This window comes from Dipodomys spectabilis, unplaced genomic scaffold (assembly GCF_019054845.1).
Source record: "Dipodomys spectabilis isolate Male_0828 unplaced genomic scaffold, ASM1905484v1 ptg000095l, whole genome shotgun sequence".
NCBI classification, from domain to species: domain Eukaryota; kingdom Metazoa; phylum Chordata; class Mammalia; order Rodentia; family Heteromyidae; genus Dipodomys; species Dipodomys spectabilis.
In genome coordinates, this window is record NW_024870772.1 from 49,782,314 (window position 1) to 49,799,531 (window position 17,218).

Sequence of the window (17,218 nt, forward strand, 5' to 3'; positions counted from 1 at the left end):
GCAAGCTATTAACTGTGGTAAGAGCAAAGATTGCTTCTTGAAATGCATGAAGGAAAATGATCAGGAAAAGAAGGGAGCCATAGAGAAAACCACCTGGGTCCAATTGCAAAGGGTGGAGGCTGAGCTGCTGGAGATCAGCCCTGGAGATCCACAGCATAATAGTGTGCTGTAAACATGTCTTTCTTAACTCAGTAGACGTCCAGTGTCCTCTCCCACAAAGAAATATTTTTTAAAAAGTAGTTTGGGGATACTGATGCATTTGTGGAATTTTGTCTAGGAGTATCACTTTGGAGTTAAGCAAATCCAGATTAAAATCCAGCTGTATGACACGACCTGGTCTTCTTGAAGAGAGCTAACCTTGGACCACGATCCTCATCTCAACTGCCCGAGTAGTTATGATTGCAGGCATGAACCACCAGGGTTCAACTGCCACCAAACTTTAATGCAGAATTCCAAGGAGCCCTAGAATCATAAGTTTGAGCCTGCCCCCACCCCCAAGCCTATTCTGAAAGTGGACAGTTTGTGCTGGATTTGAATTATAACCTAAAATATGGACATAGAGTATTCCAGTGAGCGTGGCTCTGAGCCTGACAAATGTTAGGGACAGGCATCTGGCAGCCAACCATAAAACCTTGGAATATTATGGTAAATAGCTGAGTATGTCCTATTTTATGTTTCTAAGAATTATAAAGGTTGAGGCTAGCCCCCAGCAAACTAGTCTAACAAAAGAAAAGGGTTGGGGGAAAGAGTTAATTCCATAAAATGCAGGCTCTGCTAAGTCCACTCCTTTGAAAACATTTTAGAAATTTTAAGGTCAAGATTTAATGGCCCGCTCACTTCAAAGGAATCAATTTATTTCTTCAGCGTTCATTTGCAGAATCAATCATTTCACATCACCTAGAAACCTTAAGAAATTGAGCTTCGGGAACACATTTCCGTAAAGCACTCGCTTGCCTATGTGACTTCCAGCTACCATAGGCTTTTTCACATCAATCGTAAAGAAAGTTGATTTTCTTGTTGCTTTGCTTGGAATGTAATAGCTGCTAGTAATGTGGTCCTGGACAGGTGTTCTAAATAACAGGCATCAAAGCAGAAGGCTTGTAGGGATCAGTTCACACCAGCCAGCATTGTACGGACCCACATGGGCCAGGCTGGGTGCTGCCTAAGGCAGCAATAACTGTGTAATGCTAACAACAATTCAGGGGATGCCTACATCTGAGGATCAAAGCCAGCCCAAGTAGGGGAGTCTGTGAAACTCTTACCTCCAATTAACCACCATAAAGCTGGAAATAGAGGTGTGGTTCAAAGGGTAGAACATAAGTCTTGAGTGTAAAAGCTAAAGGACAGAACCTAGCCCCTGAGTTCATGCCCCCCTGTGGGCACAGAAAGGAAAAGAGAGAGTGGAGGGAAGGAAGGAAGGAAGAGAGGGAGAGGAGACGACAGAGAGAAAGAAAGAGAGAGAGAGAGAGAAAGAAAGAAAGAAAGAAAGAAAGAAAGAAAGAAAGAAAGAAAGAAAGAAAGAAAGAAAGAAAGAAAGAAAGAAAAGATGAAGGCAGGCAGGCAGGCAAGAAGGAAGGAAGGAGGGAAGGAAGGAAGAAAGGGAGGGAGGGAGGAAGGAAGGAAGGAAGGAAGGAAGGAAGGAAGGAAGGAAGGAAAGAAGGAAGGAAGGAAGAAAGGCTCTCCCAGCTCAATTTTCCCTGTCTTTTTCTTACTTAAGGACCAGAATCCCAAAATACCTACCTCATTGGACTCCCTTGCATCTAAGGAGCCTTGTGACCAGTTATAATCAGTGAGATGTAAGTAGAATTCTTCATTCTTTTGTTTTTCGTTTACTTTTGTGTTGGTATTGGAGCTTGAACTCAGTGCTTTGAACTGTCTCTTAGCTCTTTATTTGTTGTTGTTGCTGTTGTTCTACTACTTAAACCACAGCCCCACTTCTGACTTTTTTGGTGACTAATTAGAGATAAGAGTCTCAGAGACTTTTCCTGCCCAGGCTGACTTTAAACCTCAATCCTCAGATCTCAGCTTCCTGAATAGCTAGGATTGCAAGCATAAGCCACCATACATCACCAATTCTGAAGAATCTAAATGAATAAAAGGAAAAAGATCACAAGAGAAGGCTGAAATAGAGAGAAAACAACTTAGTCTGGTGACACTGCCTTTGAGTAGGATTGCTTCCACCACTGGAGAGCAGCCACCCCTCCTGAGTATTCATCTTTGTCCACCTTTGACCCTTCAGTGATTTCCAATGGATTGTGGTTAGAGTCATCCATTGGTCTTCAATCAGGATCACAATGAAAGACAAGCCAAGGACCCCATTTGCTCTTGCTCTGTTTGAAGCACTCTACATTTGCCCAACTTTCCATTAATGCCACTGACTTCAGATTTGTGGATAACAAATTACAAAAGAAAGCATTTGTGTCCTCAAGTTTCCCCTAAGAGCCTGTTATTATCAGCACCAAAATCTGTGCCCGCCCATTTGTGAGATCATTAATCTTGGTTTTCTAATTGGAGCATTACAATGAGCAAGAGACATCTTTGTGGGAAGGGGAAGGGAGAGGAGAGAGGGGAGGGGAGGCTTGAAATGATCAGTGTGCATAGCTTGCTCAGGATTTATTGATGTGTTGTTAAATATGTTACAGCTTTTCTAGTATGATTATTTATTAATTTCATTTTTTTAAAAAGAAGCTTTCAATATCGTGGTTTGTTGGAGTTGCAAAAGTTGACCTCAAGATATACGTAATTAACTGGTTTTGCTTTTCTCTGCTTAATTGAAGTTCAGACAAAAGTAGGGGGGAGTAATTTTGTAATTAGCTGGACATTTTCCTTGGCTTTTAGGCCTGGTTTCTCAAACAATCACTTTCCAAATGTTGCACTGCTCTGATTATTAGCTTCATGATGATTGCTTTGCAGTTATGTTCAATCAACAGCTGTGCGGAAACTCATTTTAATCATATTTTCCTTCCTAGAAATTAGCAGATGAAGAATAATTACTATCAAATAGCTCATTATGATAGGCTGCTTTCTCTCCCACATTGTTGAAACCGAAAACATAAAGAAAATGTACAACTTTTCCTGCCTATTTTTTTCATTAAGCGTGAAGTCGGTCATTTTCCCTATCACCACACTAGCACCGCATTGTCTACTCTCTACCCAAAAGTACCCTGAACCTAATGATTGCTTAAATGTATATATGCATTGCTCCTGGTCACTTGTGATGAGCCTGATATTTTAGAGATAAAATTATTGACCTTTTCACGCTGGTGAGCATCGGTGGCTCACGCCTGTCATCCCGGATCCTCAGGAGGCTGAGATCCAAGGGTCCCTGACCACAGCCAGTCATGGCAGTGACAGCTTCTTCTCTTTAATTAACCAGCAAAAAGCCAGAAGTGGAGGTCCAGCTCAAGTGGTAGAGCACTAGCTGTGAGTGCAAAAATAAAAAAAATAATAAAACAAAAAAGAGTCCAAGGTCCTGAGATCAAGCTCTAGTACTGGGGAAACATCCACTTGAGAGACAGCATGATGTACTGTGAAAGCCACCATGGAGATGGAGTCTTGTGAACCTTTCCCAGCACGTCTGAGGGCAGTGCCGCCATGAGGGGTTTCCAACGCGGTGTTAATGGTGATGGGAGATGAGGGAGGTGCTGGCAATGCAGGCAGCCTGGTGGGAAATCTCAGCTCTGCCCCACCAACTCTGTGAGACCCTGCTGGTCTCTCTTGCCAGGACCTAAGGGATCTGGGACCGATCTATGGAGTTTGTTCTTTAACTTCTTTGGAGCTGTGGCCCTCTTGGATTTTTCTGAAAGCTAGAGCTCCTCCATGTTGAAATATGTATGTGTGGGCATGTATTCCCAGCCCACAGCCCTGAATTCAAGGTCCCCGTGAGCCATTCCAGTCCTGGCCTTGATGCGTCTATGAAATATAGTGCCAGGAAAAGGCTGACACTTCAATCTGGAGAAGTCTCCAGAAATATTGCCATTGTTCAATGCTGTTTCGGGCACATAAAACATAGGAAAACCTAGTTCAATCTAATTAATCTGGTTCATTAAGTAACCATGATTTGTACACGGCTGGACTCAGTCCATGTTATATTGGATGATAAAACCATTTGACAACATTGTAATAAACATGGGAAGAACAGGGGAAACCTTTGCTGTCTAGGAGTCCTTGTGTCCTGAGCCTTTAAAAACAGAAAAAGGCAACCAATGATAGAGTCTAAAGCATCATTGATATGGTCTAACGCTCCAACTTCAGATATTAGGGTTCTCTGGAGCACTAGCTAAAATGCCCCAGAGATTCTCCTTCAATACTTAGTTGGGTGCTGATATTTGTAAAATCTAACACCTGGAAGTTGAGATCCTTTGACTTCAGCCTCCCAACTGTTGGGATTATGTTATCACATCATATCAAGCTTCACAAACATTTTTAATTGATTGAATTCAGGGCTTTGGGCTTACTAGGCAGGCCTTCTACTGCTTGAACCACACCTCCAGCTCTTTTTGTTCTGGTTATCTTTTTTTTTTTTTGTCGGTCGTGGGGCTTGAACTCTGGGCCTGGGCGTTGTCCCTCAGCTCTTCAACTCAAGGCGAGCGCTCTACCACTTGAGCTACAGTGCCACTTCTGGTTATTTTTGAGATAGCTTCTTGCTTTGTTTTTTTGTGTACAGTTGTGCAAGATTAAAATTCAGTGACAACGCATGCAAAGTCAGCAAGATCCTGTCTCAAAAATAATATAAACACACAAAGGCTGGGGCATGGCCAAAAATGGTAGAGAACTTTTTTGGCATGCAAAAGAGCCTGAGTTCAATCTGAAGTACCACCAAAAAAATAGAAATTGGAGGGAGGAAGAAAGAAGGTAGAGGGAAGAGAAGAGGTGGATGTGTGGAGAGGGGGGGGCAGGGGTGGAGAGGTGAGCTGCCAGAAATCAATTCTTATCAATTTTTATTACACCTACATGCTCATATTACTCCCAATCAGTGGCAGTGAATGTGAAACACTGGTGGTATTATTTGGCTGCCTCTTTCTGATGTTCTTTTATGCATCTAATATTTAAGCAAGTGTAAACTTCAAACTATATCTAAAAGCTCATATTGACTTACTGTAACTACAAGCCCAAGATGCAGCAAATAAGCTCAGAAGAGTGTGCCAGCACGTTCCTTCTAAGAGCCTAGAAGGAGCTTAAATATTTTATTTTGGATTATGCAGATAAAGTTTATAAACAAGGTTGTTAAAAAGTAATGGGATGAGAAAGCCTTTCTATCTCCTTTTGATTATCTGAGGAGAAGAAATAAAATGCAGTGAGTCTGAGTCTCCATGCTGTTTGGGGTGGACCAAACCAAATCCTGGTCACCCCATATGACTTATCTACATTCACTGCCATCCACCAGTCACTTTGCCAACACTGTCTCACTGAATGCTCTTGTAAGTGACCACACTTGTAACTGTCTGATTCTACAACTCATGTACTTCAGACCCCTCTGCACACACACACACACGCTCTTCCCTGTCCGCACTGGCACTAAGCCCTGCTTCCCTCTGTTTCCTGTCCACCATGAGATGAGCAGCTCCCCAGTAAAGTGCTGCATGTCACCATGGGCCTAGAATCAACAGAGCCAAGGACTACAGACTGAAGTCTCCGTGTGCCAAAATTAATTATTCCTCCCGTCAGTTGTGAAGGTCAGGTATTTTATCACAGCAAGGAAAGTCTAACAGCCATGCTGTTTGGAGATTGTCCGGCAATGGAGCCATCGCCACCTTCCTACTGCCCTGAAGCTGCAGAGCCTGGGCATAGAACTGAGCAGGACGGCTGCTCCTTGCTTCTCCAGCTTTTCAGATGATGTGCAGAAGAAGCCATATCTCAACAGCCATTCTTCTTCCTGATGAAAAGAAGGCAAAGCATACATGCTCTGTTTCAAGTTAAAATAGTCGAGCACACAAAATATTTCTACCTGGTGAAATGATCTCTTCTGATAACAATCTCATACTATATGATTTCTTTTCTGCCAGTGTGAGCATTTGGCTAGCATGTCATCCCACTGGCAAATACATTCAAACGTTAACACTCTGCTGGCTTAGAAAGAGCCTATGTGGGAAAGACATCCATACCATAGACATCGCTGGAAACTGAATTTCAGGTCTCCAGGGCCTCACTGGCTATTTCTCTTGATGTCAATGGTTGAGTATTTCTCATGATATCTATGGTTGCATTTTTCTCATGGCAGCGATACAGTGAGTGTTAGGAATCTCCTCTGCAAGGCAGCCATGAGGAATGAACTGGTAAACTGTTATCAAGAGAAAGTTTAGGGCTACAAGCTCAGGGCCAGAGCACTGGCTTAACTTATGAAGCGTTTGGGGCTCAGTTGCCAGCAATACAAGGGAACAAAACAAAAGAAAATGAAATAAAGAACTTTTTTTTGGGGGGTGGGGGCAGGATGGGCATTTGAAGTCAGGGCTTTGTGCCTACTAGACAAGAACTTTACCACTTGAGCTATATCCCCTGTCCTCCTTGTTATTTGGGGGGATAGGGCTTCACATTTTGCCTGGGATTAGCCTGGACTACAGTCCTCTTATCTCTGCCTCCACACTGCTGGGATTAAAGCTTATTTGACCACGCCTAGCTTTTTATTTGTTTAGATGGAATTTTGATGCTTTTTTTTTTTTTTTTTCTGAACTGGCCTCAAACCAAGATCTTCTTGATTTATTGCTGCCTCATGAGTTTCTGGGATTACAGGTATGAGCCATTACATCCAGACAAAAACAAGAGTTTAATAATGGAAGTTTAAGTTGTGGATAACATTGTATATTCCTTTGCTTCAGAACTCACGATATTCTTAATTTCACAAGTTATTTATCACGATGAACATTATACGATATTCTTAATTTCACAAGTTATTTACGATGAACATTAAGTAACTTAATTTATAGGTAAATAATTGAGCATCACAAAGGAGGGTATTTATTTATTGCAGAAATGCATACAAAAATAGCTGGCCTGTCCCATTATTACCAATCCCTGAGGTTACTGAACGTGTCCACAGCAGGATAGAAATGTTTCATTTCCTCAGAAGAATCTCATCTCCTCAGTCTAGAATTATTCCAGCATGGCTCTCCTTTGCTTACAGTTGGTCTCTCCTAATGAATCTGGAGCTTCCAAAGCCACATGCTTCCCCCCCCCCACACACAGTGCTCCCTCAGGGCCCACCCTGTCTCAGTACAGGGAGTGCATACCATACCAGAGACCCAGCCCAGGGCCTTCAACGCACTAGGCAAGTCCTCCACCACGAAGCTGCATTTCAATCACAAGCCTCCGATTCCAATTACAGCACTGCCGTTGCTTTGCTCCATGATTCAGATGTCTTAACCCAGCTTTGTCTACTAAAATGGATAATAATAATTTCAATCCCTCGCACAAGGATGGAGGAAAGAAAAAACAAAATAATACATGGTAAACATTTCTCAGAAAAGCTAAAAGGCATGATGTGAGAGGAAAGATTATTTTCCTAAGGGCCTGAAATGACTCAATCTTTTTGTTCCTGGCTTCAGGCTTGGAAGAAAGCTTCACATGGCCTTTTGTGCCTAATTTGAACAAAAAGAGGCAAAGCACGTCACTCTGATTTTTCTCTGGGTTTGAAGCACATGGCTTGAAGAAGCCTTTGTTGGCCTGCTGCAAATCCATCAAGTTGAAAGAGGAAATTTGGGCCCCACTCCAAGCCAGGGATGTGAAGATGGGAAAAACAGAAAATGTTGCTGGAACTTTCCTGCTTGCCAAAGGCTCATCTAGGACCAAACAGTCCTAGATGTACAGTCACACAAGCAGTTGGAGCTCCGCAGGGCTCTAGGTTCTGTCTGTAGGTGGATGGCAATGAGGAGTGGTTGAAAACTGCCTAGCACTAACTGAGAAACAGAGCAGTCATTTCCAAATGTAGACAGTGAAGCAGACATCACAGAGTTTGCTCCAAGCATAAGAGATGACACGGAAAAGGGCTTCCTCTTCTGGAGATTAGACTTCTAGAGGTTTCTTCAGCACAGAAGATTCCTACCCTGTAGGTAGTGCTATTCGTTTTAGGAAAGTCTGTCTTAGGAAGATCTCTCCAGCCAACTCCTCTTCCTCAACCTAGGTCAAGGCAGCGTGAGAAGCCAGCGCATGCACTAGCAATTCATTATGGTGATTGATGTATGTCTATTCTCCCAGGAAGCCCCTAGAGGACAGGGAGAGGCTTGATTTCATGATATCCCCAGAGGAGAGCATACTGACTCGCCCCGAGCCAGTGCTCATCAAATATGTATTGAATAAGTAATGAAAGAAATACAATCTGAAAAGAACACAGAGCAGATTATCTCAGGTCGCAAATCCTTTTGACACAGATGCATTTCTGCAAATATACATAAAGCCTTTAATGAACTGTTGCCCTGGGAAGACCTGGTGTAAATGAAGAGACATCATAAAACCAGGAGAGATTATAATCAAATATAATATAAAAGCAATGTCATCCTAAGTAAAAGGTTCTCATGGACAGGACAGTTTATATTATCCCAACTACCCAAGCTGAGATGTGTTGAGGAAGAGGTAAAGCCTGGCCTTCTGTTTCTGGTACTTTCTCCTGAAGGCCCAAGTTCATGGCTAGCAGACAGCAGAGGGAAATGTCCTCCCTGACAGGAGTCGTGTGACAGAATGGAAGGGTTCATGGTGAAGCCACCTGGTCTTATGCCTGCAGGACAGTTCCTAGGGACACAAGTGAAAGAGCAGTGGCCTTTGCTATGTTCTGTTTACTTTCTTCTGTCTTTAAAAGTCATAAAGGGTGGCTCACTTGGCATTTATTCCTGTGAGTGTGAACTAATTCACAAAGATAAAGGTATTTTAAATATGCAAACACTATGGAGACAAAGATGTGTTGATTTGTATTGCTGCTGATGGTGACTCATTTTGTTTTGTTGGTGATGCCAAGGTTTGAACTCAGGGCCTCAAGCTTGCTCAGCTTGCTTGTGTGGCTGGTGCTCTACCACCTGAGCTGTACCTCCAGTCTGGCATTTTGCTGATTATTTTAGAGATGGAGTATCATGGACTTTTCTGCCTAGTCTGGCTTTGAACTGTAATCCTTGGAAATGCAGCCTCTTGATTAGCTACATGCATGAGTTTTTAAAAGATAAATGGTAGTTTATTATTTTTAGACAGAGTACTCACTAAGGTGGCTTCAGGCTGGCCTGAATCGGCTCCTCTTTCCTCCATCTCCCAGGTGCTGAGATTATAAGCACATACCACAAGACTAGCTCAGTTAATGTTCTCAATTTTTGTCAGGCCACACTCCAAAAGACCTCGTTTCTTTTGGATAGACTCAGAGCCCTTCATCTATAAGTTAAAAAAAAAAAAAGGAAAACCTCTCGACCTCTGCTATTAAGACAATTTGGCGCAATTTTTAACAAAATGAGCTGATTTTTTTTCCTATGGAAGACAGAATTACATTCCATGTCGCTCACCGAGGCTTGAATTTGTGAATTTCTAGAAGTTGAATGTGCTCTGTTCATTGGTTAGTCAGAGGTAAAGGAGACAGTAGTGATGCTGAGTAATGAAGATCACGGTTTCTCTGGTGCTTTGACAGCTGCAGGATTTCTTTTCTTTCCTCCAAAAGGTTGTACACAATAAAGTACATTGTATATTAAAATGCAATGTAAGAAGGGGGAAAGGAGGGGGGGGAGGCAGTGGAGGGGCGGATGTCCTCTCAGAGCCGGGCCGTGGACTCCGGGGATATGAGGTGCTGTGGAAGTAAAGCAGGGGTGAGTGTGTGGGCAGAAACACAGCCGCTCTCGGTGTGGACCCAATGCTCCCACCTCTTGCTCCTCCCAGGGTCGGGTGGGGCTGAGGCCTGTGTCTGGCTCTGCCCCCCCCCCCCGTCCTCCTCTCTGTCCTCCTCCCCATCCTCCCTCCATTCCCCTCCCTATCCTCCCCATCCCCAATCCTCCTTTCCATCCTCCTCCCCATCCTTCCTCCATCCCGCTCCCCATCCCCAGTCCTCCTCCTCCTCTCCATCCTCCCTCCATTCCCCTCCCCAATCCTCCTCCCCATCCTCCCATCCTCCTCTCCATCCTCCCTCAATCCTCCTCCCCATCCTCCTATCCTCCTCCCCATCCCCCATCCTCTCCCCATCCCTCCCATCCGCCCCCCAGCTCCCATCCTTCTCCCCACCCTCCCCGGCCCGTGCTCTCGCCCCTGCTCCCGCCCCTCCTCGGCCTGCCAGCGGGGACCAGGCGGCCTGCTGGTCCCATTGCCCGGCTTGGGTCGGGGTCCGGCGGCTGGCTGTCTCCCATGCGGCTCCCGGGGCGGCCTGTGCCTCCCGCCCGGAGGAACTGCCTTTCCTCCGGGATTCACGGAGGGCTTTCCCGGGGACGCGTGGGGAAATCGAGGCAAGGGAACGCTCCCACGGCAGTCACCGTCACAGACTGACACCCCACAGTCAAGCTGTGCAGACGAGGGTCGCCTTGGAGAGGCCCTGGGGACACGGCGAGGCCGGGAGGCGGGGGCCGGGGATCGAAGCCGGGGGGGGGGGGCGGGATGGAGGGGGGGGAAGACGAGGCCGGGATGGGGGAGCGAGGCTGGGTGGGGACGAGGCCGGCCTCCAAGCGACCTCCTTCGCCTCTCACAGACAGTTCCAGAAGCGGGGGACTCCGTGCCCCCCACACGTGCGTCCGGCTGCGGGCTCCGGGGTGTCGGGTACGCAGCCCGGGAGGGGGCGTCGCCATCCTCCCGAGGCCCCCGGTCCCCGCCCCGCCCCGCCCCGGCCCTCCCGAGGCCCGCACGGCGCGCTCACGGCCACCATCCTTTTTAACCCGACCGCTCGCCAGAAGCTGGCGAGGACTCGGGCCGACCGGCCACGTAAGCCCCGCCCCGGGCGCCGCGCCCGCCCCGCCCGGGACCGCTAGGTGACCGCGCGCGCCCGGGTCCAGCCCGCCGGCTGCGGAGCGGGGCGAGGCGAGGAGGACGCGCGGCGGGCGAGCGGGCGGGGTCCCGGCGCCCAGGGCGGGGCGCGGAGCCCAGGGCGGGCGGGCGGCGCGGGGACCTCGGTGGGGACCTCGGAGGGGACGGCGCGCCCGGCTCCTCCTCCCGCCCCGCGGGGCCAGGTGAGGGCGGCCGCGGGGAGCCGGCGGCGCGGCCGGGGACGGAGCACAGGCCCGAGGTCGCGCGGACCCCCGCCCCGCGCGGGCCATGCGGGGCCCCGGGGCGCCGGCCGAGGGCCCGCGGGCGGCGCTGCCGCTGCTCGGGCTGCTGGCGCTCGTGGCGCCCTCGCGGGGCGGCGCGGGCTGCGCGGAGCCGGCGTGCGCGGAGCGCGACCCGGGCAACGGCACGGCGGCCGCGCGCTGCTGCCGGGCGCCGCTGCTCGCCTTCCTGGACGGCGCGGGCTGGCTGGTGCGCAAGCTCTCGGGGCTGCTCGTGCTGCTCGTGCTCTTCGCCATCGGCTACTTCCTGCAGCGCATCATCTGTCCCAACCCGCGCCGCTTCCCGCGGGGCCAGGCCGGGCCCGGGGCGGCCGCGCCGCCGGGGCGCCCGGGAGCTCCCGACGGGGCCGCCGACGAGGACGACGACGCGCCGGCCCTGCTGCGGGACGAGGCGGCCGCTGGCTCGCAGGACTCGCTGCTGGACGGCGCGGGCCGCGGAGCCCCGGGGCGCGGGCTGCGCGCGGCGGCGGCCGCCTTCCCGCAGCTGCCTAGCTACGAGGAGGTCAGGCACCTACCCAGCTACGAGGAGTCGCTGCGGCTGCAGCCGCTCGGCCCCGGCCCGGCGGGCCCCGACTGCGGCGAGGGCCGCTTCCCGCTCGTCTGAGCGCTCCGGGGACCCGCCCGCACCCTCGGCCCGCCGGCCCCGGCTCGCTCCCCGTCCCCTGCCTGCGTGCCCTCGGCCGCCCCGGCCCCGATCACCCGCAAGTGCCTGCTTCCCTCCGAGTCCGAGTCCGCGCCGGTTTGGACCCGGCCGAGGCGGGATCCCCGAGGGGTCGGGGAGGGGGGAGCCGGGACTCGTGATCGCTGGGCCGGGATAGCGCCGGGGCCGCACTCGGGGACGAGATCATCCCTTTCCGGAGGTGAGCAGACGACGGGCACCGCTGAGGGTTCGTGCCAAGGTGGACCCGCGCGGGACAAAGGCCAGGACGCAGGCCGGGACCGACGCCGGGCCTCGCGGGACGCACTCGGGACCTCGACTGGACTTCTTGGTAACCGAGGAGGTATTTGTGGCTGTTGTTTTATGCATCGTTGCCCTGTGCTGAGCGCAGCAGCAAGGCTTTCGAGTGAATGGATGGCAAAGCAAGATCATTATCTTCCCCCCCACACCCCAAATTTAGTGGCCAGGAAGTTGCTCACCTTGTCTCTTCTGCTGTCACTTCTGTTGAGCACCCCCTCGGCGCTCTGTTGGAAGTGGAGAGAGGCGCCGCCACGCTGGGAAACGTGACATTAAAGGATACGAAGGGTGTCTCTGGGAGTCTGTTTTATTTTTAGTACTGTTATAACGAGCACACGTACGCAGTCTAGGTCTTCGGTGAATCGCCGTGACACAGGTCCATGTGCTGTGCTGTGTGTCATTGGTGCAGTACAGCCACAGCGTGGAGACGCCAGCAGCCTGACCCCTGTAACGTCCCTGTCAAGCCATCTTTCGGTAATGTGCGACTGGACTGATATAATCCCTTGTTTTAAGGAAGAAAAAAACAAGTGTCATTAGTTCTCCCCTTCCATGACAGGTCCTTGAAGCAGAAGGCAGTTGGACCTATGTTAATAATGCAGGGTGTGTAAAGTACACAAGCACACGATGTAAAATGTACATTGGGTGCCCTGTACTTATTGTAGCTTATGATAAGCGAGAGAGAGCACGAACTCAAATGCCAAAGTTTCTCTGGAGAAGCCAGTACCTCAAGAAAGATTAGTCAAGGGTGTCAGTGGCTCAGGCCTGTAATGCTGACTACTTAGGCGGCTGAGGTCTGAGGATTAAGGTTCAAAATCAGCCCCAGCGGACAAAGCTAAAACACTCGTATCTCCGGTTGCCCAGCAAAATGCCAATGCAGAGGTGTGGCTCAAATGGTAGAGTGCCAAACTTGAGAGAAAAAAGCTCAACAAGAGCTCAAGACTCTGTGTTCAAAACAGAAAGACTGGCTACACGGGTCCAGAGCACTGCTCTTGCCAATGAAATTGGACAGTCCTGAGAAACCAGAAAATAAGATGTATCTTGACTTGTATTGGAAGAGGATAATTTGATTATTTTAAACTTTGAAATGTTGACAAAAAATATCTGACAGATCTGGGAATTTTTTTTAATGTCAGGATTGTAATAAAAGAGAATGGTTTAAACTTTTTGAAGTGCCTGGCCTGATCATGGAGGAAACAAAGAAAAAATTAACGTACATTAAAACAGAAGGACATTAAAATTTTGTTCAAATTTTATCTGATGTGTGACTTAGAGAATATGTTAAAATCTGCAGGCTGTGTCTGTCATTTAAAAGCAGTTTTTAAGCTATAAGTAGATAAAAGAGTGGAGAACTGAAAAAAAAAACTTCATGAAATGTGACCAGTCATATAGGCTAATATGTTATTTAAATATTATCAAACATGACAGCCATTTAAACAAACTGGAAAGTTGCCATATTGTTAAGGTTTTGTGGGGGGGGGGGTGCGTGTGCGCGTCCGCGCGCATGCGTGCATGTGCCTGTGTGTGCCAACCCTGTGGCTTGAACTCAGGGCCTTGCATACCCACTTAGGTTTTTTGTTGTTTTTTGTTTGTTTTTTTCACTCAAGGCTGAAGCTCTACCACTTTGAGCCACAACTCTATTTCCGGTTTTCTGTGGTTAATTGGAAATAAGAATCTCATGAACTTTCCTGCTTCAACCATGATCCTCAAATCTCAGCCTCTTGAATAGCTAGGATTATAGGTCTGAGCCACCAGTGGCCTGCTCATTGCCAGCTTTTTGATGGGAATTGGAGATAAAAGAGTCTCTTAGATTTGTCTGCGTAGATTGGTTTCAAACCTCTATCCTCAGATCTCAGCTGCCTTAGTAGCTAGGATTACAGGTATGAGCCACTAGCTCCCAACATTTATTGTACTTAGCCTGTATTTGAAACTTCCATCTTAATACCCAAAGAACAGTGCATAGAGCATAGACTAAGTGTACTCACTGCTTATCATTCCAAGAAAATTTACAGCAAAATTACAAGATCACAGATCATATGTTTCCTTTTATCAGCTGTGTGAAGTTTCTCTCCATAAAATCCAGAATTGGCATAAAATGGTAATTCTACTCTACACCAATCATGTAACAAAGTCTTCCATTTTTTTTCCTGCCTAACTAACAAGTTTTTGTTTCCATCAGTAAATAAAACCTGGATTTAGTAGAAATGTTTGACTCTACTGCTTTGTTTCTTTCAGTTCCCTGAATTATCAAGTACAATTTTTTTGTTCAATTCTATTGCCTTAATCATGTAGGAAAAAAATCTTGCAAAAAAATGTATGATGTGGGGTGGGGGAGGGGGGGTGGGATTCTGGGGCTTGAATTCAAGGCCTGGTACTGCCCCTGAACTTTTTTGCTCAAGGCTAGTGCCTACCACTTGAGCCACAGCTCCACATCTGGCTCTTTTGGTGGTTAATTGGAGATGAGTCTCTTCTAGACTTTCCTGCCTGGGCTGACTTTGAACCATGATCTTCAGATCCCAGCCTCCTGAGAAGCTAAGATTACAGGTGTGAGCCACTGGCTCCCAACCAAACAGTGACCAAGCAGCATGTCCCAGAGTAACGTCCATGTAACAGACCATGTTAACAGCGTGTAGAACCTGTATCAATGATGGAATGCCTGAGCAGAAAAACTTTTTTGCTGGCTACAGGGCTTGAACTCAGGACCTAGCATTCTTGCTGGAGCCTGTTGGGCCTCAACTCTAGCCCTGCTCTTTGATGGTTATTTGGAGTTGGAGTCTCATGAGTTTTTCTGCCCAGATTAGCTTTAAACCACCATCCTTCAATTCTCAACCTCCTGAGTAGTCAGATTACTAGCATGAGCTACCAAGTCCTGGCTGGGTAAGAAGGCTTTAAAGCACTAGGGAAGAGTGTTTAGTTTTACAGATTTACCTACATATTTTTTATGGAAAAGCCAGAATCTTAAGTGATTAAGAGAACTCTATTTCCAGTTTTCTGTGGTAAATTGGAAATAAGAATCTCAGGAACTTTCCTGCTTCAACCATGATCCTCAAATCTCAGCCTCTTGAATAGCTAGGATTATAGGTCCGAGCCACCAGTGGCCTGCTCATTGCCAACTTTTTGATGGTGAATTGGAGATAAGAGTCTTAGATTTGTCTGCGTGGACTGGCTTCAAACCTCTATCCTCAGATCTCAGCTGCCTTAGTAGCTAGGATTACAGGTATGAGCCACTAGCTCCCAACATTTATTGTACTTAGCCTGTATTTGAAACTTCCATCTAAATACCCAAAGAACAGTGATTAAGGGAAGTGATTAAGAGAACAGTTATCCTGCCACTTAAATTCATGAGGTAATTTTTAATATTCTACATGTAGTTGAGAGTGGTATGTTCTCCATCTATACAGAGAACATCAATTTGCGGCATAGAATGGTTAATGAAATTAATATGGAAAATAAGTCTAAATTTAGGGCACCTATATATATATCTTCATCAAACTTACCTGGAGTGCTGTGTTCCCAGGACTACTAACCCTTTTCTCCTGATTCCAAACACAAAAACATTCTGAGTCCATTCTGATTTCATGGAACTCTCAGGAGTAGGAAAAGAATAGTCCTGAATATGGTTATCCATCTAAAAGGTAGAAAGCATGACTAATTTTTCTAAAGAATGTTCTAGATACATAAGTACCTGTGATGTGCATACAATGTGTAAGCTCCAGTAGCCTTCAAGCAGTTTGTTAAATATCATAATCTGGTGTGTGGGGGGCACATCTTCTTGGCAGAGAAATTGTTTATTTTTTATTTAGGTCAGTCATAGGGCTTGAACTCTGGGCCTGGACACTGTCCCTCAGCTCTTCAGCTCAAGGCTAGCACTCTACCACTTGAGCCACAGCGCCACTTCCCGGTATTCTGGTGGTTTATTACAAATGTGTCTCACGGACTTTCCTGCTGGGCTGGCTTTGAACTATGATTCTCAGATCTCAGCCTCCTGAGTAGCTAGGATTACAGGTGTGAGCCACCAGCACCTGGCGAAAAATTGTTTTAAGAGGTCATTAATTGCCATGATCTGCAAATGAGTGTGCTCCAACTATGAAAAATGGTGTTGCAATCATGGCAAGAGGCGTGACGCCCACTCTTTAGGGAAAAAACAATGAACTGTGCAGGTTGAAGGGCATATTAAGGAAATGGCCTCACGTAATAGGTTAAGAAGAAAGATGCTGAGTGCCTTAATGATGAAACTTTAGGTGTACAGTTTCTCTCAAGTGGAATTAATAAAGAAGCCAACTCAGAGTTGAAACAGATAGGCAGGACACCCAAATGTGAGGTTCAGATTTGAGCAATAGTCACCATTGATGTTCATAAAAATTTCATAAATTGCAAAGTTTGTGTTTTCAGGAGGAGAGAACAATGATGTAAGCCATCTCTCCAGGTTTCATAAACCCTTCGGTAAGAGGCTATTTGGCAAGTCTGTATGTGACTTCATGGTTCTCAATTGACTTTGTTACTCTTCCTTTATCCACTGATGAAAAAGCTACGATCTGGTAGAATTAAGGGAAGGTAATTTATCAACCAAAAAAATGAACCCATCCGTAACAAAATTATAGTCTAGGACATCTGAGCCTGTGTGAAAAGCGGGAAGCTCTAAGTTGAAGGGGCTGAGAGTTGAGAGTCTAGCCTAAAAATCACTGAGCACGCTGTCCTGGAGTACATGCTGGCCAGGACTGCACATGTGCATGGTCACCCAGCTTCTACTGAGCTCAAGGGGCAGAGGGGATGGAGAGGGAAGCAGGCAGAATACAAGATGACTGAGTTCAGAAGCCATAAAGGATTATGAGAAGCTCGTAAATCTTCTGACCCAAATGTCACTTCCCATTGCACAGAAGACACTGCAGATGAGGGGACGGATGGCAAGAAGGGGTCCTTGCAGAAGAGCTGCCCACCGCCTTCCCTTTGTCTCTGCACATAGTATTAAACCTGACCAGTTAACTATCCCACACCTCGTCTGCAGCCTAACAAGGTGTTTTCATTACTGTGTAGTTCCTTTTCAGTGGTATGTATATGA

At 47.3% G+C, this 17,218-nt stretch overlaps 1 protein-coding gene across 1 annotated transcript; it reads left to right on the top strand.

The window, feature by feature from the left end:
* Positions 1-11,196: 11,196 nt before the first annotated feature.
* CUNH3orf80 (chromosome unknown C3orf80 homolog) lies at positions 11,197-11,811 on the top strand. Its single transcript, XM_042685852.1, has one exon. The coding sequence runs from the start codon at positions 11,197-11,199 to the stop codon at positions 11,809-11,811; it is 615 nt and encodes a 204-aa protein (XP_042541786.1).
* Positions 11,812-17,218: the final 5,407 nt, after the last annotated feature.